The 21,571-nt window shown below is 54.5% G+C and overlaps 1 protein-coding gene across 1 annotated transcript in view; it reads left to right on the top strand.

Moving 5' to 3' along the window:
- The first annotated feature begins 2,589 nt into the window (after window positions 1-2,589).
- UMODL1 (uromodulin like 1) overlaps window positions 2,590-21,571 on the top strand; it is a 57,295-nt gene continuing 38,313 nt past the window's right edge. Inside the window, exons 1-6 of the mRNA XM_061192846.1 lie at window positions 2,590-2,665; window positions 6,134-6,376; window positions 13,452-13,613; window positions 14,398-14,519; window positions 17,198-17,384; window positions 19,065-19,205. Coding sequence (XP_061048829.1) covers window positions 2,590-2,665; window positions 6,134-6,376; window positions 13,452-13,613; window positions 14,398-14,519; window positions 17,198-17,384; window positions 19,065-19,205 — 931 coding nt within the window. The remainder of the gene's footprint in view (window positions 2,666-6,133; window positions 6,377-13,451; window positions 13,614-14,397; window positions 14,520-17,197; window positions 17,385-19,064; window positions 19,206-21,571) is intronic.

The raw sequence follows: 21,571 nt of genomic DNA, 5'->3' as shown, positions 1-21,571 counted from the left end.
TGCAAGTGTGGTGAGTCTGTCTACACACACACGTGTGAGTTCACGGACACATGCACGTGTGCGTGTAAGAGTGTAGATGTGTGTGGGCGATTGTGCATAGGTGAGTGTGTGAGTGTGCACATATGACTGCAGCCATGTGTGAGTGTGTGAATGTGCCTGTATGTGTGTATACATATAAGTGTGAGTGTGAATGTGTCTGCACACATCAGTGTGAGTTTGTGAGTGTGAATGAGTGTGTGTGTATCTTTAGGTCTAGCCCGACACCCTGCTGGCTTCCCCCACAGTTCCCCAGTTCTTGGACACGGTGTAGGCAAGATGCTGGATTTTCTGCCCCAAAAGAGGGACCCGGGGGCTCTTTGCTGGATGGACCCATGACCAGACACACCCAGACATGACGTCCTGAAGGGACATCCTTCTCCCCGCTGGTTAGAGTGGACGGTTATTTCTCCTCAAAGCATTTGCATGGAAAAGTCAAATGTGGAAAATCCCGGTGGCCGTCATGCAGAAAAAATACGCTGCAGGGAAACACCTCGCTGTGGATGAACTAGAAACAACCCGCACGCTTACCCTTTCTATGCCCTTAGGATATGAACGGGAGGGTGAGAGAGGACAGAGCTAGGAATAGGCTGCCAATGTCGAGGGTTTATTTTTTTAAATCATATGAGTTTCGATATAAAGAGAAAGCATGATGTGACAACATTTTATGGACACTTTCCAAATAGCAGGAAGCGCCCAGCTGGTAAAATGTCTTGACTTTGCTCCCCTCTCTTGGAGCTGTGGCCAGACAGGGAGTGGAGTGGAGTGTGAAGAACGTGAGCTTCGGGGCTGGATCTCACTCATTGGCTGTGTGGCCCCTCAGACCCTCCGTTTCTTCATCTGCACAACGGGGATAAGGGACTTACTTCGTAGGATGTTTCTGAAGATGAGAAAAAGTGGTGCGTGCACAGGGCCAATTTTGAGTTTTAAAATATAACATTATCTTTGATTCCACCTTCATATTTTATAGAAGTGCTCATATGTTATAGTAGCAAAAGCTCTAAGAGATGATAGCATGCTGTCATACAGATTCATCTCACATTTTAAATGTTCATATTTCCCTTAATTATAATACCTTTCCGATTTATTCTGTTAGAGCTAGTTAAATTTTATTTTTTTGAACATTATATTGTAGCTTTAACATGTTTTCTTTTCTTATTGACACTTTTTTTTTTTTTTAGCCTCCTTTACAGCAGCAGAGTTTATGAGTCAATCCTGTAGTACTGTTTTTCTATAAAGGGTACTGTCTCCCAGGAGACTTGCACTAAGCCCCTTAGCTGCATGATTATTTCCAGCTCCTTTTTTTTGTCTTCTTGTCCTGGCATCTGTGATCTAGTCATTAACCAGGCAAATGCAGCAGTTAATCATCTCAGAAATTAATCTCCAGAGAATAAAAGACGTACTGATGTCCTTTGGGAGTTAGGCTAGAAGTGCCCTTCTGGCAGAACTGTTTTGTATTTTGAACACAAGGGAATTATCCCTCTGAAACATGTAGCCAAGATGGATCTTTGTTACCCTACTTGAAAGTTTTCTCAGTAGAACTAATGAGACCTTCATCTAATGTTAATAATTGTGCCTAGTCTAATGTTAAAAATTGTACCAAACAATGAAAGACAACCCAACAGAGGAATAAGGACGTGTCATCAACTAGGAAGTATTTGATACAAAATTTAAAAATCCACTTCACACAACACATGATGGCTATGGAAATAAAACATAAATCAGCTATCATTCTGTCATCCCTCACCGTGTTTTAGTCCTCTGGTCCTTTCTGGGTTGGGCCCAATTTTATAGAATCGTAGAGTTGTTGTCTTTTTGGGGACAGAGCTGTAAGAGGTGCTGTTTTGATTTCACATGATGAGGTGCCCTTTCCACGCCGCTAAACGTCTTCATGGGGAGCACATCTGGGTGACGCTACATCCAGATGCTCTATAACAACTTACTCTCCCCTCCTCCCCCGAAGGCTCACTTCCACGCTTTGCCGGTTTAAATTCCGGCAAGTAATGAACCTCTCTGAGACTGCAGCTTCACGGCCCTCAGACCAAGCCTCGGGAAGGGATCACTGGGTCATAGGAACATTTTTATGGCTTTTGATCTGTTTTGTCCAATTGTGTGAAGGATGCTTTTCTGAATCTGATGTACCACTTTGATTTGCTGCTGTTTTCTCCTGCCAGTTTGGGACGATAAGGTAAGAGAATACTTTGGACTTGATGGAGGGAGTCAGATTCGGGTCTGAAATGTGTTTTCTGCGTAACAATGAGATGGGACCCAGAGATGCAGCCTGGCAGTTGGGTACTCACCTTTCCTGAAAGATGCCATCTGCCTGGAGGGAGAATGGGCTGTGACACGCAGGTGCCCCGAGGGACACGGCTGCGGCAGTGGCGGGTGTTTACGAGCAGGCATAAGGGAACGCTCCCGGCGAGCACACCCTCTGAAGCCACTGCCACTGTCGGCGGCGCAGGGAAGGGAAGGGCCCTTTCTCTGGGTCCAGGTGGCCCAGGCCCCTTTGTGCTGCCGTTCGGGAGAGGCCAGAGCCACTGCCACCACCCGACCATGCTCAGGACCCTTGTGCGGGCGCTGCTGGTTCTGGTCACCACCGTGGGCCCGAGCCAGGCCAGTGGCTTCACAGGTGAGGGGTCTGGGCTCTGTGCGGGGATGCCGGAGGGGCGATGGGCTCCCTGGGAGTGGGCCCCTTGAAGACGGCAGCCCTGCCGAGAGCTGGGCAGGCAAAGATGCACCTGCTTTGAGAGGCAGGGTCTGTCCCTTCTTGGCCATACTTTTTCATAACCACAAAAGAGGTGGTGGGAATGCTTCTGAATCACCTGGGGCTTGGTGGGGTTCAAGTGTGGATTCTGAGTCAGTGGGTCTGGGAGGGGCCCGGAACTCTGCATTTCTGCCGGTGGTACAGATGTTACAGGCCCGCTGGCCACGCTGAGAGTAACACATTCCCGGAGAGTCAGAATCGAACCCTCTGGAACCATGGCCCATTAGTCTTCAACTTACAGATAAGGAGAGGGAGACCCAGAGTGGCCAGGGCCACACAGCCGGCCGAGGGCAAGACTTCCACCAGGGCTACCCCTGCCTTTGACCCTGGCTCAGACCTCCTTTGCCCGCCAGAGAGGGGGGATCACGAAGTGGGGCTTCCCGCTCACCTTGGGCTCTGCCTGCCCCGTTTCCTCAGCAAGTGAGGATGCGAGTGGCCCATGGGGACCTGAGGGACCAAGCACATGTCCAAGGCCTTTGAGAGACACATGTCAGCTGCTAAAAACATGTTGGATTTCTGAAGCCCCAGATTTCAGAGAATTGAGATTGCAAACCTTTTACATCATTTTCCTCTAGAAATCCATCTTATTCCGTTGGGAATTCAAACAGAGCCATTCTGTTTCTACCATCGACTTCAGTTTTGTACTAATTTAAACATTTTTCACCCATGGGCAGGATTCTGTGATTTTTTTTTTTTAATGAATTGTGATTAAAAAAATGACAACTTGATATTTCCTTTGGAATGAGTACTATGCAAACCATACAGCTCAGTGGCAGAACAAATGGGAATGTCTGGAAGCCAGAGGAGGTCTTAGGAGGCATTTCATGTGCAGGAGGACCCCGGCAGGAGCGCTAGGTGGTCCGTCAGGGCTACACGTCTGTTTGCTCCCAGGTACCACATGCTCCGGTACAGGCATGATTTCATTTAATTCTCCTACAACCTCAGGCACAGCTATGATTTTACAAATGACAAGGCTGGGGCACTGAGAGGGCATGAAACGTGCTCAGAATCACACGGCTGGTATTAGTGAAGCTGGTGTGAATGCAGTTCTGACCCCAGAACCCACCAGAGCATTAAGATTTTCTACCTCTGGAATTAGGACCCAGGACCCCTGCCTCCTGTGCTCCTGAAAGGATTTGTTGAACAGCAGGGTCTGCTAAGAGGTTTCTACTGCGAGCTCTGCCAAGAAGCCAGGCCTGGGGAGGACTTGGTGGCCTCTCATAGAATGTGAAAAACAGAACATGGAGATCCAAGTGCAGTTTCACTTGGAAGAAGGAGCGTGTGTGCGTGCGTGCACACGTGTGCATGTTCTCGCGAACACATGCACCGCGCCGTCGCTCAACTAGTGACCACGTTTCACTGTGGCATCTTCTCCAGCCCCTCATCCCAGTCACCTCTAAGCTCTGGCCTCGGAAGCCGCCTTCTCCTGCCCTACCCCACCCAGCCAAGGGCCTCTTGTTCCCTCCCAAAGCTTCCTGGGACCCGCCCTTTGGTGAATACAGGTCGGGTCTACTCCCAGAGGCCCTGCCACCCCAGGGGAGGCCACCACGTGGCTTGGGAGTGGGCTCGCTCTGGGGCGGTGGGCTTCAGCATCCGATTCTGCCCAGAGTAAGGCTGCAGGCTCTCCCAGCAGCCTGGGCGTGAGGGCTGGCTTGGCTCCATTTCTTCCTGGGGGTCACCAGCCCCCAAGTCTTGCTTTCTGCTTGCTTGTGGGGGACCCTGAGGCCAAAGGTGGAAATCTTCAGGGGTGCTGTCCTAGGGGTGGGGATGAAGATGATTTCTCCTGCGCCCTCTGAGATTCGCCCCAGAAATCCACCTTTTCACTGAAGGGTTTACACTACAACATGGACCCCCTACCCAGCGGCTGCGCAGTCTCGTAAAGCTTAGAGCGCAGAGCTTGAGTATCGGAAAACGTGAACTACATTCAAAGCATTCATTCATCCTTCACTGACAGCCCAGGAACGCAGCAAGTCCCACGCTGGCCGCAGATGTGGGAGGCACCCCACGGCCCTCCCGTCAGTTCCCTGGGGCTGCCTCGGCAAAGCCCCACAGACTGGGGTCTTAGTGGTAGAGATTTATTTCTTCACAGTCTGGAGGCCAGAGGTTCAAGGTCAAGGTGTTGGCAGGGTTGGTTCCTCCTGAGGCTGGGAGGGAGAATCTGTCCCAGACGCACCTCTCCCCAGCTTCTGGTGGTTTGGGTTGTTGACGATTTTAGTGACCCCTGGCTTGTAGATGCATCACCTTGATCTCTGCCTTTGTCTCCTATTGCATCTCCCTGTGTGCATTCCTGTCTCTGTGTCCAAATTTTCCCTCTTATAAGGATGCCAGTCATACTGGATCAGGGGCCACCCTACACCAATATCACCTCATCTTAACTAATTATGTCTGCAAAAACCCTTTTTCCAAGTACAGTCACATTCTGCGGTACTGGGGTTTAGAACTTCAACATATGAATTTGCGGTGGGACATATTTCAGCCCTCAAACGGTCCCTGCTCTATGAGGCAATAGAGGCTCCCCGGGGAGATGGGACACCCCAGGACCCTGTGGCAGGTGGTCCACGACATAGGGGTCTGAGGCTGATGAAGGTAGTAGGTGATATGGGGTCTTGAGAACCAAGTGATAAAGCTGATAAAGGCCATGGACACCTGTGCCCAGGAACCAGGCTCCAGGTGAGAGACACCTAGGGCCTGAAAAGGCCAGCTGGATGTCCCACCTCGGGCACTGTGCCCTCATCTCCCGCTGACCAAAGCAACGGTTGGACTGAACTTTACCATCTATGAACTTCTCACGTGTATTTGACTTGTGTGTTTATCTTTCATCTCCTTCCAAAAAAGGGTGTCACTGCCAGCGTGCCCAGCACTCAGTGGGCCTTCTCTATGTATTCACTGAGGGAACCGCTGTGTATTCACGTCGCACGTGACAGCCCTTGCTGTGGAGATACGAGGTGTGCGCAGGGCTCTCCAGCCCGCAGAGTCAGAGAACACGCAGCAGAGCCAGGACACGAGCCCCAGAAGCTTGGTTTCTCTGTGCCCCCTGCAGTGTACCGTCAGACCCCTGGGTGCGGGGAGCAGGGGTCGGGCTGGGGTGGCATCTCCTGCTCTGTGGAGGAGGATTACTCAGCAAGTAGGTGACATGCTGCATCCCTTGAGTCTCTGCTACTGTATCGCCTTCTCGGATACGGGCCGGTGGGCAGATCCCAAGGGGTCCGCCGTGTGTGGGCGTCTTGTTTCACCTGCTCTTGCAGAAGCAGAGGACTTGCAGAGAACCCCTCAAATTGGTTTGATTCTGGCATTTTCCCCTCTTGTTTCTCCATCCTCCTCCCTCCCTCGTAGAAAAAGGCCTCTCCCTGCTGAGCTACCAGCTGTGCAACTACAGTGTGAGCCAGAATGTCCAGAGCGTGGAGGCAGCGCACACGTCCCGCCTGACCTACGTTCCCTGCGGCTGGTGGGTCCCCTGGCGGCGCTGCCCCAAGACCGTCTACCGGACCCAGTACGTGGTGGTGGAGGTTCCTAAGCGGAGGAACGTGACCGACTGCTGCGAGGGCTACGAGCAGCTGGGCCTCTACTGCGTCCTGCGTGAGTCCTGCCCGGTCTTGGGATAGTCACTCTTCACGGCCCCTGAACTGACTAGATCCTTCTGGAACATTGGTTCTCAGCCTCAAGTGTGCAGCAGGGTCATCCAGGGGGCCAGTCTAAGCACCGGTCACTGGTCTCACCCCAGATTTCAGGTCCAGTGGGGCAGGGGTGAAGTACAAGTTCCCAGGTGATGGTGATGCTACCGGCCCGAGCCCCACTCTGGGAACCTCTGTTTTGGGCGGTGGGTCTCAGACCTGGCTGCACACCGAAGTCCCCGGGGCAGCTTTAAAAACGATGATGCCTGGGTCCCCCTTCAGACACTCTGATGGATTCAGTCCGGGGCATAGATGGGCCTGGGGATATTTCTTAAAGCTCCCCCAGCAATTCTAACAGGCAGCTGAGTTTGAGAACCGGCACCACGATCTCTTCTGTATTGGCAGCCAGCCTTTTCATTCTAAAGGCTGTGAAACCCTAGTCTGAACCCCAATCTGTGAAAGAGATGGAAAGGGTCCCCTAGGGGCCCCCCTAACTGTCCAGAGGTCCCCAAGGCCTCTTACTGCCTCCGTGTGGTTCAAAAGACACTTGGGGCGGCGACCAGCACTGCTGAGGCTGTCCTAGGCTGCGTCTGAGGCCGGGCGGACGGGGCTGTGTGGGGTTCAGGGCTCAGCCTCTCGACACGGAGGGAACTTTCCAGAAGGCCTCTTCCGGGGGCAAGGGTGCAGGCGTGTGCATGTGTGAATGCGTGGGGGGGAGGGGGATGGTGATCGTTTGAATCAGTTTCAGAGCTGAGATGAGTTTCTGAACAGGCAGGAGGCCCGCCTACACCCACCCCGTGGTGGAGGGGAAGTGGGAGGGGTGGCAGTAGGGCGCCCTGAGACATGAGGCTGCCGCCTCCGAAATGCAGATAGCACCAGCTCGCGGGGTGTGGGAGCGGGTCCTGTGACCCGTCCTTCCCCGGGGTCCCGGGCAGCAGGACAGCCGCAGGCTAGGGCGTGGACACCGCACACCAGGGGTGCCAGCCCCCCAGCCCCAGGGGCTATCAGATGTAGAGTCTTGGGTCCCTCAGACCCTGCAGACGGGCTGGGCCTGCAGTTATCCTGAGCGCATCCCCCCTCAGCCTCCAAAGCCCGCGGAGGACGGGGTGGCTGACATGTGCACTCATCCAGCTCAGAGGGCCAGGCCCAGAGATGACCGGACAGCTCAGGGTCGAGCAGGTCACAGGAATACACCTCTTCTGGGAGTGTTAAAACGACACCACGGCCACCAATGCCGCCGCCACCAATAAAAACCAGGAAGGGCCAGCTGGCCTCAGGTCAGCGGCTGGGTGCCTGTTGTGTACTCCCGCTGGTGCCCTGAAGGGACACTTGCAGGGGCGGCGCTGGGTCTGAGGAGTCCCTTCCCATGGTGACCACGGTTCCCTGTCTGCCGCCTCTGTCTCCAAGGGCCCCATGCACAGCGGGAGCTGCCCCTGCCCTGGGAGCACGCTCTTCTGGGGCTGGGGGTCCCGGGTCGGGGAGGCCTCAGGCGGGGCGCACGGCACTTGGTTTGGAGCATCAGATCCTGGTAAAAGGAGGGGGCCGCCCTAGCCCACCCGCCTTCCCCCGCAGAGGCCACATTCTCCCCATCTGCTGTCGGTCTGTCGTGGGGCTGGTGAGGTAACAGGTCCGGAGGGCCGGAAGGGCCCCCAGGAGAGGCTGAGCCCCCCAGCCCCCCCCAGCCCGAGCGGTCACCTTTCTGTGCGGCCTGCTGTCCTCCCCCCAGGAGAGAAGGCGGGAGGCACCTGCCGCTCGTCTTGCTTCCCGTGGGACTCAGCCCCACTTTTAAAGTGTTAGCGCCTTTAAATAGGAGCTTGCCAGGCAGGAGAGGCCCAGAACATTCTAGCTAGAGTCCCGTGGGCAGATCTGCTCTGGGGAAGCGCAGGTCATGGGGCGGCCGGTGCTGGGCGGGGGGATGGGGTGGGAGGCGCTGGGGGCGAGGGGAGGAGGATTCACCCTGAAGGCCCCCAGGCCTGGCAGAGGGTGCTGAATCGGGGTGGGGTGGGGTCCACAGTCTCCCCCGGGCCTTGGAAGGGTCACTCTGGAAGCAGCGCGGAGAGGACGCAGGCAGGAGCCCAGAAGGAAGGAGAAGAGAGAGGAAAAGGGGCCTGTAAAGGCCAGCAGGAGATTCCTGGTCGCTACTGGACGGGAGCAGACGGGGACACAGACCTGGGGAGGCGGGTGACTTGACCAGGATGCCACAGACCTGGACCCCCGTCGGATTCAGTTGGTGACGTTTGAGGAAGGGGCTCTGGCGCGCGTGGGAGGGGGAAAGTGAGGAGGAATATCGAGGCACAGAGCCCACCGGACACCTGCTCGGGGAGGTCCCGGCTTGCTGCCTGGGCCCCGCTTGGCACTGCAGCTGCTGCGGGGCTGCCCTGTGACCGCCGGGGAGGGCATGCGGGGCTGCAGCGCTTGTTCCTGCGGCTTGGGAGGCCCCCAGTGAGCCTCTGTCTCCCCCCACCTCCGAGCTCAGGGACACCACGTGGGCAGCTGGAAAGTGCCTGGTCGGAAGTATTTACACCACGGGCACGGGCGGCTCAGCTTTCTCTACACCTTCCTGGTTCCTCGGATCAAAGCTGGTTCAGAGATGCCTCATGGCGGCCTGGCTCTTTGGAACCAGAAGTGAGAGGTCCCTGTAAGCGATGCGCTGAGACCCACTGCTTGATTGGCACAGAGGAGCCTGGGGCCACAGCCTGGATGTGGCAGCCTGGGCACCTGGGGAGGCGAGGCAGGCAGAAGGCACTCGCCTCCGGGTCGCCCGGGGGTGGGGTTTCTTAGGTCTCAGAGACCTCAGCTCAGCCGTCTCATCCCCGGCAGCAGTGAAACCTCAGCTTTCCTTTCTTCTCTCTCCTCCCACTCAACAGTCAAGAACCCAAAAAAGGGAAGAGCATTACGAGAACATGTGATTTTTTTTTTTCAGCCTCGATGACTTTTTCAGTTTTTTTAAGTCCCACATTTGGAAGGCCATGATAAGTCATACATGATTTTCTTTAAGTGTATTTTTAAAATACAAAAACGAATACACAAGCAACATAGAAAATTTGGAAACAAAGAAAAGGGAAATTGCCCATAAGTCTGCCCTCCTCCCGCCCCCCCCCCCAAACAACCCCCCTCCCGCAACAATAACCACTGTTAACATTTTCTTCCAGTTTCATTCAGGGCAGACCTTTTACAGAAGGGTGGTCACCCTGTGGGAGATGTTTTGTAGCACACTTGTACCCCTTGGCAATTTATCTGGAACATCTTCCGAGTCAATAAATCGCGTTCTCCAGCGTGATTTAATGCCCACAAGGCACTACTTCACAGGGCTGGATCAGCACTGAGCAATCTCCTACCACTTAACATCTAGTGGTTTCCAATTTTTGGTTCTTATAAATAACGCTGCGATGAGTATCATATGGTGCAAACACTGCTGCACAAAAGTTGGAATATTTAGTCAGGACGGATTCTTCAGAGCCGAACGGAGCATCTCAGTGGACGCCCACCACCTGCAGCGATGCCCCGGTTCCCGCACGGCCCGTCTCCTCCGCACGCTCACCCGCACGGCAAGCCCAGGAGCCCGCTGCGCCCGGAGCCTACCCCAAACTTCCCTTCTCCCAGGCTGATGGCCAGGGCCCCTTTGAGGAAAGAGAATTCCGAGGAAGGATTATTATCTGATTATTCCAGAGCGGATCCGATTCCCCAGCCCTAGAGAGTCCTCAGAGCTGTGGCTCAGACAGAAATCTCCGCCTTATCTCATTGAACCGTGACTCACCTGGGGTTGCCAGGCGCTGGGCAGTCCTGGGTCATTGTTTGTGTCGAGTTAGGGAATGAGAAGAGGATTTTTGACTTTCTACCAAGTTGGAACTGTTTACTGTTCTCTCTGGCTCTCCCGTAAGCCGGCCAGCCCTGGGGGATGGAGGGAGACTCCCAGCAGCCTCCCTATTAACACGAACTTTAACTCGAAAGCACCTCTGTTGTGATCAGGTCACTGTTTTTGGAAGCCCGTTTTTCCTGGTGGCTATTTTCCTTTCATTTAGATAAACCTCTTGGTTTAGAATAGTTTTCGATTTCCAGACAAAGATTTGCAAAGGCAGTAGAGAGAGTCCCCCTTCACCCCTCTCCCAGGGTCCCTAATGTTAGCTCTTACATTACCAGGGAGCATTTTCCCCAATAAGGACCAACGTGGGTGCATTACTGTTCAATTCTACTCCACACTTTATTTGGATTTCCCTTTTTTTCGCCTAATGTCATGTTTCAGTCCCAGGAGCCCATGATACATTTAGTCTCAGGTTTCTTAAGCACTGAGGTGGTTGGTTTTTAATGGGAGAGAAAGCAAAGTACTCCCAATCCTTGGCTGGTGGCCCTCCAGGGGTCTCGGCATTTCCATCCCAGCACAGCCTCTCTCGGGCTGCACCACATGCCTGCTCTTCATGCCCCCAAAGCTGTCCCTGCATGGCCGCCTCTCCAGGGGGTCAGACATCAGAATAGCCACCGGGACAGCTAGGAAGTGAGGCGGGGGCCAAGGACAGCACGGAGAGGAGAACGCTCTTGACAGTGACCGCCAAGCCCGGGCTCAGCTTCCGCGAGGAGAGAGCTGACGGGGACCCTGCGTGCATTTCAGCAGCTTTGTCTTTTCTCTTCTCCTCCTTGGCCGATGCAGCTGCCTTGGTGATGTGTTCCCAGCAGGAGGGGCCACCACCTTCTTTCTGGCTGTGGAGCATCCTGCAGAGACTCTGGGGAGCCCCAGAGGACCACCCTTAGGACCCCGGCCCCTCGGCTCTTCCTTTCCACCTGGCGACCCCACGCATCCTCCCAAGGGGCTGGCCCTCCCCAGCTCTGAGGGTGTGTTTCCAGAGCATGGCTGTCACGCCTTCTCTGACTTTCCTGGAGTTTGAGGAGCCCAGAGTGGCACTTCTAAATGTCACGTAGGACACAGAGCTTTACATGGATCTGGGCAGGAGGCAGATGGGTTTGAGTGACCCCTAATCAGGCCTGGAGCCCTCATCCCCGGGTGGGTGGCCGGAGCTCACACAGGCCCTTCCTCGGACGCTGATGTTGGGGTCTTGCCTTCCTTGTGCTCCCTCCCTGCTGCCCTCAGCCCCCGGACGTGCACGGCTGCCCAGCTTCCTGCATCCCGTGCTGCCCTGAGCTCCATCCACCGCTGGGCCTGCACAGACCCGGCAGGGGGGTCAGCCCTGCCGCCCCTGATGCCCAGCCACCGAGTGAGTGTCCAGCAGCATCAGCTGGCCCCCTGGCCACCTCCCTGCAGAGAGCAGCACACCCGCTTCCCCCGGGTTCCCGTTCTTCTCTCCCTCCTCTGTGCTTTCCTCTCCCCTGAATATCAGCACCCTGGCTCCCGGCTAGTCCCCCTAGGAGCCCCCGGATTCTCAGACAGTTCCTGCCTTTCTCAGATCTCTGAAAGCTGTTTGCTTTAGAAGCCCATGCCTTCGCCAGCCCTCACCACATCTGGCTGCACATCTCCCGTCGTCTTCGCCTCCTGCAGGCTCCTGTCTGCACGTCTGCATCGTCTGCCCGGAGCTGCGTCCCACCGAGCACGTTGTGAGTGGTGGCCCTGGAGGTGTGAAGCCCGCAGCCCCACTGATCGACCTCAGCGGACCTCCCGGGAGTTGACCAGGGGAGGGGACAGGGCCTCGCTGCCCCCCCATCTCCATGTGCGCCTCCAGAAGGTGTGCCAAACTTCACATCCACACGGCCAAACCCTGGCTCCACCCGAGGCCGTTCTTCCTGCAGCTTCTCCCGGAAATGGTGCCAAGTGGATGCCCAGGCCTGAAGCCTTGGAACCATCTTGAAGCTTCTCTTTCTTTTACACCCTGTCCTGTCTGTCATCACGTCCTGCGGGCATTCCCAGCTACAGACACTCAGGATCTGAGGCTTCCTGCTGTTTCCACCCATCACCCTGGTCCAGCCTCCACCAGCTCTCACCTGGACCATCACAACAGGCTCTCGACAGGCGGCTGTCTACCCCAGCTGCCAGAGCACAGCAGGGATGAGCAAGTCAGGCCGCCCTCAGGGCAGCTGTGGACGCAGGACAGGGAAGGCAAGGAGCAGAGGAAGGGGGCGATTTCACGGCATTGGCCATGGGGTCGGAAGGTGGTTCGTAAAACCCCAGGTACCTGGGGCTTTGCATATGGGGTGCGGCAGCTCCAGCCCCCAAGGGCCACCTGAGGGTCCTAGGAGATGGGGACACAGAGCTTGGCAGAGCAGTGTGAGAGTCTGGGCAGGGCACCACAGTGTCCCCTTCACCACGGACCTGCCCCAAACCCCCAGGGCACCCACCTCAACACCGCGGGGGTCTTTCCGTGGCCCAGCCCACCTGCTCACCCACTACGCCCTCACCAGCCCTGGGGGCCTCCTTCTCACCTTTGGGGGGCCCGGCACATTCCCACTTCCCGGGCCTCAAGCTACAGGCTGTCCCCCCAGTGCCCCGGCCCCTGCAGAGATCCCTGTTCAGGGTGGCCTTCCCTGCCTACCTGCCCCTGGGCCCTGCCTTCTTGCCCGCAGCTCTCGTGCATCTGAGCTTTTGCAGGCCTATTGGCATATTGGTCTCTGTTCACCGGAATCTAAGTGTCCTGAGGCAGGGACTTTGCCTCTGGCCCACTGCTGGGTCCCGGGCACCTTGCTTTGTGTCTGGCACATAGTAGGTGCTCAGTAAATATTGAATGAGTGAGTGAGTGAGCTGTCAGGACACAGAGCAGCAAGGGGGCCTCTACGGGGGTGGTAGAGAGCCCTGTACATGGACTCCTGAGGCCTAGAGGAACAGGTCACCCGGGCCCCCAGCTTCCTGGGAGAAGCTGCCCTCCTCCCAGGAAAGACGGTCAGGCTACGTTAGAGTCAGAGCAAACGGCCTCGATGGCTGCTCTGCAGGACAGGGCAAGGCCCTGCCCAGGCCTGGAGGTGGCCCTTGAGTGGGCTGCTCTGTGCGCCTCGGAACCGCAGACAGATTCCAGTGCCAGGAGGCATCCAGACACAGCGCCACGCAGGCCATCAGGGATTCTACAGCCAATACCACTAATCGCTGCTCACTTGTCCCCCAGCCCTGAATCGGTCTGAGGAGTTCGCATCCAGACCCGGGATCTGCCCGGTGGTGAGGCCAGAAGCGTCTACCTCACCATGCACCCTGGATGCGGACTGTCCTGGTCTTCAGAAGTGCTGCCCCTCGTCAGGGGGCCCCCGCTGCTCGGCCCCCGCTCCCCGAGGTAGGGCTGAGGCCTGATCTGGGAGAAGGTGGGGGGAGGAGTGAGTTTCTGGTAGCAGCAGCCCGGGTTTTATGGGGAGCCTGCAGCCTGTGCACGGGCCCATTTCACTCATCAAAATCCGGCCACTGAGCCCTCGGGGGAGAAGTGTGCTCCCAGCTGCCCTGAGAGGGTTAGGCGTTCCTGGAAGAGAAGGGGCCCCGGTTTCCCAAGTTTGCCTGGGGAGGCCCTCAGAGCTCCCGGTGAGCTTGCTGGGAGCTGAGCTGTGTCAGAGCTGGGAGGTTGAGGGCTGTCTGCTTGTGCAGCCCCACGGGGACCCGAAATCCTTCCCAGGCCCCCATCTGGCAAGTCTGTGGCCTGGACCTCAGTGCAGGTCTCCAGGAGAAGGGGTGGTCAAGGTTCAGAGCCAGGGAAACGTATATAAATTGTGTATATATATATAATGTGCAATATACAATATATTATAAAACATGATACATTAGTATAATATATATCTTATTAGCATAGTATAAAGTAATAGTATACATAATGCAAATATTATATTACATATAATATATAATGATACTATTATACTGTATACATTATAGTATATATGTTATACGTAATATACATCGTGTTATCTAGCATACTTTGTGTACAATAATATATTCTATGGTGTAAATAGGATCATATATAATATAAGAGAAGCGGGGGCAGGGGGTTGGGAGCGTGCCACCCCATTCCCCAGGGCCCTCCTGTGGCCCCAGCCTGTCCTGGGCCTGTGGCTCATCCCTGTGCCCTCGGGCAGCTCCAGAGAGGAAGCTGGCGAGTTTCTGGTACAACGTGACCGTCCTGGTGAAGATGGACTTCAAGGAGCTCCAGCAGGTGGACCCCAGGCTCCTGGATCACATGAGGCTCCTGCACTCCATGGTAGGTGGCGGGGTGTCGGGAGGGATTCCACAAGAGACCCCAACTGACTGGCTCTGAACCAAATGTGGATTCTTACTTAAAAACAGCTTGAAAGAGATATGCTTTTTGTGCAATAAAATGCACTCTCGGAAGGGTGCAGTTTGGTGTGTTTTGAGGTACATGGCGTGCAAGCCCTACCCCATCACGACGTGAAGCAGGCAACTCCTCCTCTTTTCAGGGTCTGTTGCTTAAGGCCCGGGTTCAGCCTTCCCAGGCCCCAGAGCTGTGCCCTTGAGCACCTCCCTCACGGATCCCCGAGTTCTGGCTCCTGCTTTAGGGAAGTGCCAGGAGTTCTGGAAGGTGCTGAGACGGGGACCTCTGGACTGGGCTCCTCCGCCTCGGCACTGTCGATGTTTGGGGCTGGATGGCTCTGTCATGGGGCTGCCTGTCCCCACAGGAGTTCGCAGCAGGCCTGGCTCTACACAAAAGAGGCCAGAAACGTGCCCAGCTGTGACAACCAAAACTGTCTCTAGATGTGGCCACAGGTCCCCAGAGGGGCAATGCCCGCACCCCACCCCCGGGGGGGAAGCCCCAGCCTAGACACAGCTCACGCTTGCTGACGCCTCGGCAGCGCCTTCCAAACAGCAGGACGTCTTCACGCACTGGGAGTCGCCCCACCTCGCCCAGGTCCTGGGAGCCCAGCTGGGGGCAGGCACTGCTCACCACCACCTGACGGTGCCTGCCCAGGGTGGTGGTCCGACCTCAGCACCCGCTTCCCAGGTGAGTGACCTGCGGTCACCCCACGCTGGGAAGGGCCCTGCATTTGTAAAATGCTCTGCTGTTGCCTCTTGAAATGCTTAATAATTTTTGAACAAGGGGCTGCACATTTTCCTTCCGCACTGGACCCCTCACACCGTGTGGCTGGTCCTGCCTGCCTGTCAGGTTCCGTAGATGCGGGCCCTGGGTCACGCTATCAGACCCAGAGTTGGCCCGGGTGAGCCCAAAACAGATGGCACACACCCTCACCTTGCTCTGGGCTGTCCAGTAAAACGGCTTGAGAGGTATTCCCAAATGTCACCTTGACCCAGAAACCTCGTTAACTGCCCCAGCTAGAAGAGATTTTTGTCTTTTCTTAGCTTGTTGGGGGGTTGGGGATGCCCAGTTGGCCAGTAAGAACATGGCTCTAGAGCCAGACTGCATGGATTCAAATCCCAACACTGTCATTCATCAGCTGTGTGACCTTGCGCAAGTTACTTAACCTCTCTGTGCCTTAGATACCTACTCCGTTAAACAGGAATAATCATAACCCTACCTGAGACAGTGGCTGTGAGGTTTAGACAGTACATTAAAAAGCTTAAAACCATGCTGATCCATGTAGGTTCTGAGCTGCTGTGATTGTTGGTTTTTTTTTTTTTTAACATCTTTATTGAAGTATAATTGCTTTACAATGGTGTGTTAGCTTCTGCTTTATAACAAAGTGAATCAGTTATACATATACATATGTTCCCATATCTCTTCCCTCTTGCATCTCCCTCCCTCCCACCCTCCCTATCCCACCCCTCTAGGTGGTCACAAAGCACCGAGCTGATCTCCCTGTGCTATGCGGCTGCTTCCCACTAGCTATCTATTTTACATTTGTTAGTGTATATATGTCCATGACACTCTCTCACCCTGTCTGAATGTTATTGTTCCCGTCACCCTTTGCCTCTTCATGTGTGTAGGTTTTGTTCCTCCCCTCAGGAGAGCCTGTCCACATGGGCTCCCGACTGCAGCAGGTGCTGGGCGCCCTAACTGAGGGGTTTGCACGAGGCCAGTGTTGACTTCCTGATCTACCTCCCCCTGTGAAGGGTTTCAAGTCTGCTGAGGAGGGCGCGGGCTCCAGGGCCCCCAAAACACCTTTCCGGTTCCCAGGGGAGACTTGTGGGTTTGTTGGCAAAGCCTGCTTCGGTGATGCCCTTCGGCCTGGTAGTCACGCTGTTTGCCTGGCTTCCCAAGGCAAATATCAATGCTATCTTGAGATTTCGGGATATTAGACTGGAACAAAAAGAATTCATATGAAATGAGAAAAGGGATCATAAAACTTCAGAAAATATCAGATGTGGTTTGACGTCCAGTTCCCTAATTCCAGACCTGATTCTCTGTTGTCAGCTGCAAGGGCGGGGACCGGTGGGGGGACCGTGGTTGACCGGTGTCTCTTCCTGGGGCTGCGGTAGCAGACCACACGGCAGAGGTCCGCTCCAGGCCTCTCCTTAGCTTCTCCCTGTGCCCTCACATTGTTTCCTCTGCCAGTGTCTGTCTGTGTCCAAACGTCTTCTTTGTGGAAGGACACCAGTCATCTTGGACCAAGGCCCACCCTAATGAGCTCATCTTAACTAACTACATCTGCAACGGCCCTATCTCCAAATAAGGTCACATTCTGAGGTTCTGGGGGATTAGGACTCCAACATGGGGATTTTTTTTTGGGGGGGGGAGACGCAATTCAACCCCAAAGTATTTATAATCTGGTTTGCGGGACGTTTATTGGAATGGCAACAGAAATAAAAATACTGGAGAGTTTTTTGCTGCACAGGAGAATGGTGTGTGTGTGGGGGGGGGGGTGTGTGTGTGCAGTTAATTTTAACGTCCCTAGGCCTCTGTCTCCCTGTCTGTCCGATGGGCGCGTCCTTCCACCACCTGATGCTCTGACTCTGGTTTCACAGGTCACCAGTGCCCTGCAGCCACTGGACGCCACTGTCCACCACTTGCACTCGGCCGGGGGGGACACCTCGATCACGGTGTCCCGGCTGCTGCTGGGTCTGCCGCAGCCGGAGCCTGTGGCCCGCATCTCCGCGGTGCTGGACGGCGTGGTGAAACGCGTCTATGAAGTGATTGGCATCCGGGTGCAAGGTGCGGCTTCCCTTTGTGGTCCCCTTGGGGGCGGGGGCCGCCGGAATGGGAGAATCATCCAGCGGGTGAGGGGCGGTCAGACCCACCTTTAGCTCATCCCAGCCTGGAGTTTGAACTCCAAGTTCCGAAGCCGAGATTTTGCGAACTCGTTCTGTGCTAGCGTCCCCTTCCCCTTCCCTCCTCCCGGCCTCCTCCTAAGCCTCTCACGCCCAGCTGCTCCTTCCATCCAGGTGGGGCTGGAGAACAAGTCCCAGAACAGCACACAAATAACCCATTTCCTCAGTTCATGGGTTCCCAAATTTCCCTCTGTCCTCTTTCCCACCCTCGCTAAGGACATCCTGATATCTCGAAGGCTCTTAAAGCAGAGTTTGCACAAATCTGAGTTTGGTACAGCAACTAGGTGTCTTTCTGGAAGAAATTACCTGGCTTTTTTTTTTTTTTTTTTTCTGTCCATGTCAGGGTTCAGCAAACTTTCTGAAAAAGGCCAGATAGTAAATATTTTGGCTGTGGGCCACATGGCCTGTTTCAAAAGCTCAGCTTTGCCAAGTGGCATGAAAGTAACCGTGGACAGTCTGTGAGCAGACAGCTGGGCTCCAATAGCACTTTCCTTCCCGCTGCAGAAGGCAGTTGAAGTTTGCTGCACCCTTAGGAGGATGGTCACTCTTGTGAGGCAGCTCCTTCTATGACGCTGAAGGTCACACGTGAAGATGCCAGGGTCTGGAGCCCAGGAAAAGCTCTAATGATGGCATTTAATTCCCTTCAACTCTACAAATGTTCTTGAAAACCAAACCAAGCAGCGCCCATAAGCCAAGTGCTTGTCTCGTCTGTTCTGACAGGTTTCCGTCTGGAGACCCTAGGAACTCCCCAGCAGGTGAACAAGGAGGGGTTATCTCGCAAGGCAGCGAGAGAGAAGGCATGGCAGGGACCGCGGGCACGTCCGCAGGAGGGTGTCAGAGAGAATCCGTTATGGGGTGCAGCTCTGATTGGGTGGCTTAGGAGAGGGAGGGGTAAGGAAGTGGGGCTTGTTCTAGGTTGGATGCTGTCAGAAAGCAGAGGCAGTTCTGTGATTGGGTATTTCAATCAATCTCATCCACAGGGAGGGGTAGCCAGCATGAAGATGAGCTAGGATTAGTAAAGAATGAATAGCCCCTCATTGCGGCCAAGAGAGGGGTTGGTACTTAGTGGGTGACAGTGGCCTTTTTTTTCCTTCTGGCTTAGATAAAATGGTGATATGGCCTTGCCTTGTCTTGCTCTGTCCTGGTGGCGGAGAAGCCTGGCTGCCTGTTCTGGGCAGGTGCTCCCGCCTGACAGGAGAGGGCCAGGCCCCTTCTGCAGGTCAGGGGCTGCTCTGCCCTAGTTCTCCATCCATACCCTGCCGTCCTCAGGATAGATGTTTGGGGAGGATGTCTGGACCTCATGATTTCAGACTCAACACAGCCCCAAAGTGACCTGCTCGGGCCACAGCGCCCACCCAAGCACATGGAGCTGTGCCTTGAGCCGTGGGCCAGCTGCTCCAGTGAAGAGGGCTGTGACCGATGGGGCCTCTAAGGCAGGGCATCAAGAAGCGCCCAGGGAGCGCGGCCCAAGCCACTTCCTCAGCTCGTGTGATACACATTTGTAGGTTAATGGGAAGGACCGATGGCCCTGATGAGCATTCTCACCCGTCCTCCTTTCCCACAGACGTAGATGAATGTTCCTATGACGAACTCAACGCCTGCCCTGGGAGGGGACGGTGTCTAAACATGGAGGGCTCGTACCAGTGCCTCGGTCACCCGGAGTCGCCCACCTCGTCTCCCCAGAAGCTGGATGGCACCTGTGAAGGTGAGCCACCGGGCTCTCCAGGTGGGGAAGGAAAGCCTTAAGGAAGCCTCAGTTGAGATGCAGACACACCTTATCCCCTTTGGCCGCTAGAATTCTCTCTTCTTTCTGGAACCTGATTTATGGCTTTAACAACATTGTTACAGGAGTGCAAGGATAAGTCGCCCCCAGTCTCAGCACCCTGGCAAATTGTTTTCATTTTCTCCTGTTTCCTTCCAGTTTTTTTTTTTAAACCTTATTTAAATCCTGCCACATATGCAATTTTGTATTTTGCTTTCTTCACTTCCCATTATGTCATGTAAAGGTTTCCAAGAAGCAACCTTGTCTTCATAATTACGATTTTCAATGCTTGCGTAACAGTGGTATGCTATAGCAGTGATACAATGCTCTTAGCTATTTCCCTCGTGGGGGACTTTTATGTCACCTCCAACATTCCTCTCTGAAAACTGCAACTTTCACTAGCATTGTGAAGTGGTTGGGGAGAATATTGTTATAACTGAGTTTGAGTAAATTAGTGATTTAATCCTCATGTTCTTTTCCCTTTAAGGGGAGAGGGGTGATCAAGTGGTGGCTATACCTAAGGTCTCTGGATTTTTAAAAATGCACCTACCAGCCCCACCTCTGCAACCAGACTCCCCTCTCCTGTGCCTTGCGGGCTTTGTACGATTAGAACTGTGCATCTCCTCTGTGCACGATGTGCCCACAAAGCTTTGCACAGAATCCTAGCAGACCATCCTAGATCTCCTGCGCTGTGGCCTCAGGGGGGGCATCCTGACCCCCAATGTGAACAGAAGTTTGGAATACAGTTATTGACAATACTCTGCTCAGTTATCTGAAAAGACATCAGACTCTGTTCACAGGGAGGAACGTTGCCAAACTGCCACGTCGACAGCTGAACATAAACAGGGAAAGCGCACCACCCCAACCTCATTTCCAATAGGGCAGAAAAGACAAAGCCGGTGTCTCCCGATCAGAAATTTAGAGTGAATTCCAATCGCATATGGCTAAGGGAAACAGCACATGTTTTAAATTTAGAAGCTAATATAATAAATGAGCTATCTGCTGGAACGGGTTAGAGGTACAGACCCGTGGAAAATACAGCGCAAATTTCAGATGCTTTTCTTGTGAAATTAGTCACCCAGTTAATGACACACAGGGCAGCTGGATTCTTGCACAAAAAACCCATAAGAAATATTGCCCGGTTTGCACTTCATGTTCCAGGAACACGTTCTGCTTTTAGGATGGGGTGGAATTGTATTCAAGGGTCATCCTCACTCCCTCCGACATGGTCCCCTACCCAGCTGGAGCCTGATAGCTATTCAGCTCCATAAAGAACCGTCTTCTGAGGTGGCTGCTTGGTGAGGGCAGGGCTGCCGCCGGAGAGTCCACTAGGCTGCCAAGGATTGCCGCTCAAGTTCACAAACCTGATCTATAGTCAGGTTTTCAACAACTGAATGCTCAGCATCTTGGCTCAAATGCCCAGTGTTTCTACCTTTACAAGGTTCAGGTGTGCAGCTGACAGGCCCAGGGGTTAAAGAGGAGCAGAGACTGACATGGGAGATCACGGGAAAGGCCACTGCCCCAGCAGCACCCTTCCTGCCCCACCAGGCACAGGTCAGGGCTGCCTGGAAGGAACAAAGACCCAGACCCGTGGACACAGAGAATCTGATGTGCTTCACTCAGATCAATGTAGACTCCTGAATTCAGGTTCACAACCGTAGCCTGGGGAGGGCCACAGGGCAGCGGTACCCTGGGATCACGCACTGTCAAGAATTGGGTTTATCTTCTGGGGCCACATTTTCAGAGGGAGGGACGTTGCAAAGCCAAAGGGCAGTGACAGAAAGTGTCCTGGCCAATGAACTGAAATCCAAGTCAGAGGGAAGAAGGAAGGGTCAGGAAAGAAGGATTATTTCCAGTTTAAAGTATCTCAAGGTCTGTCCTCCAGAAGAGCGCTTAGCCTTAGTATGTCAGAAGTTGGCTGATTTTGCAGCAACACAAAGAACTTTCCAACAAGTTGTACCGTCTCACCAACAGCTGCCTTGAAAACTACTTAAAGAAGCGTGGGTAGGTGGATTCATTTCCTGCGCCTGTGTAACAAAACAGCACAGACTTGGGGGTTTAAAACAACAGAAGTTTATTCTCTCACAGTTCTGGAGGGCAGAAGCCCACCATCGTTATCACTGGGTTCAAGTCCAGGTGTCGGCAGCACCAGGTTCCCTGCGGAGGCTCTAGGGGAGACCCCTTCTTTGCCTCGCCCTTCTTCTGACGGCTGCACGAACCCCTTGGCTTATGGCCACATCGCTCCCATCTTCAAGGCCAACATCTTCAATCCCCTCTCTTCTCCCTCTTCACGTGGCCTTCTCTTCTGT

The sequence above is a fragment of the Eubalaena glacialis genome, chromosome 6, assembly GCF_028564815.1.
Source record: "Eubalaena glacialis isolate mEubGla1 chromosome 6, mEubGla1.1.hap2.+ XY, whole genome shotgun sequence".
Taxonomy (NCBI): Eukaryota; Metazoa; Chordata; class Mammalia; order Artiodactyla; family Balaenidae; genus Eubalaena; species Eubalaena glacialis.
This window is presented reverse-complemented; position numbering and strand designations above follow the sequence as displayed.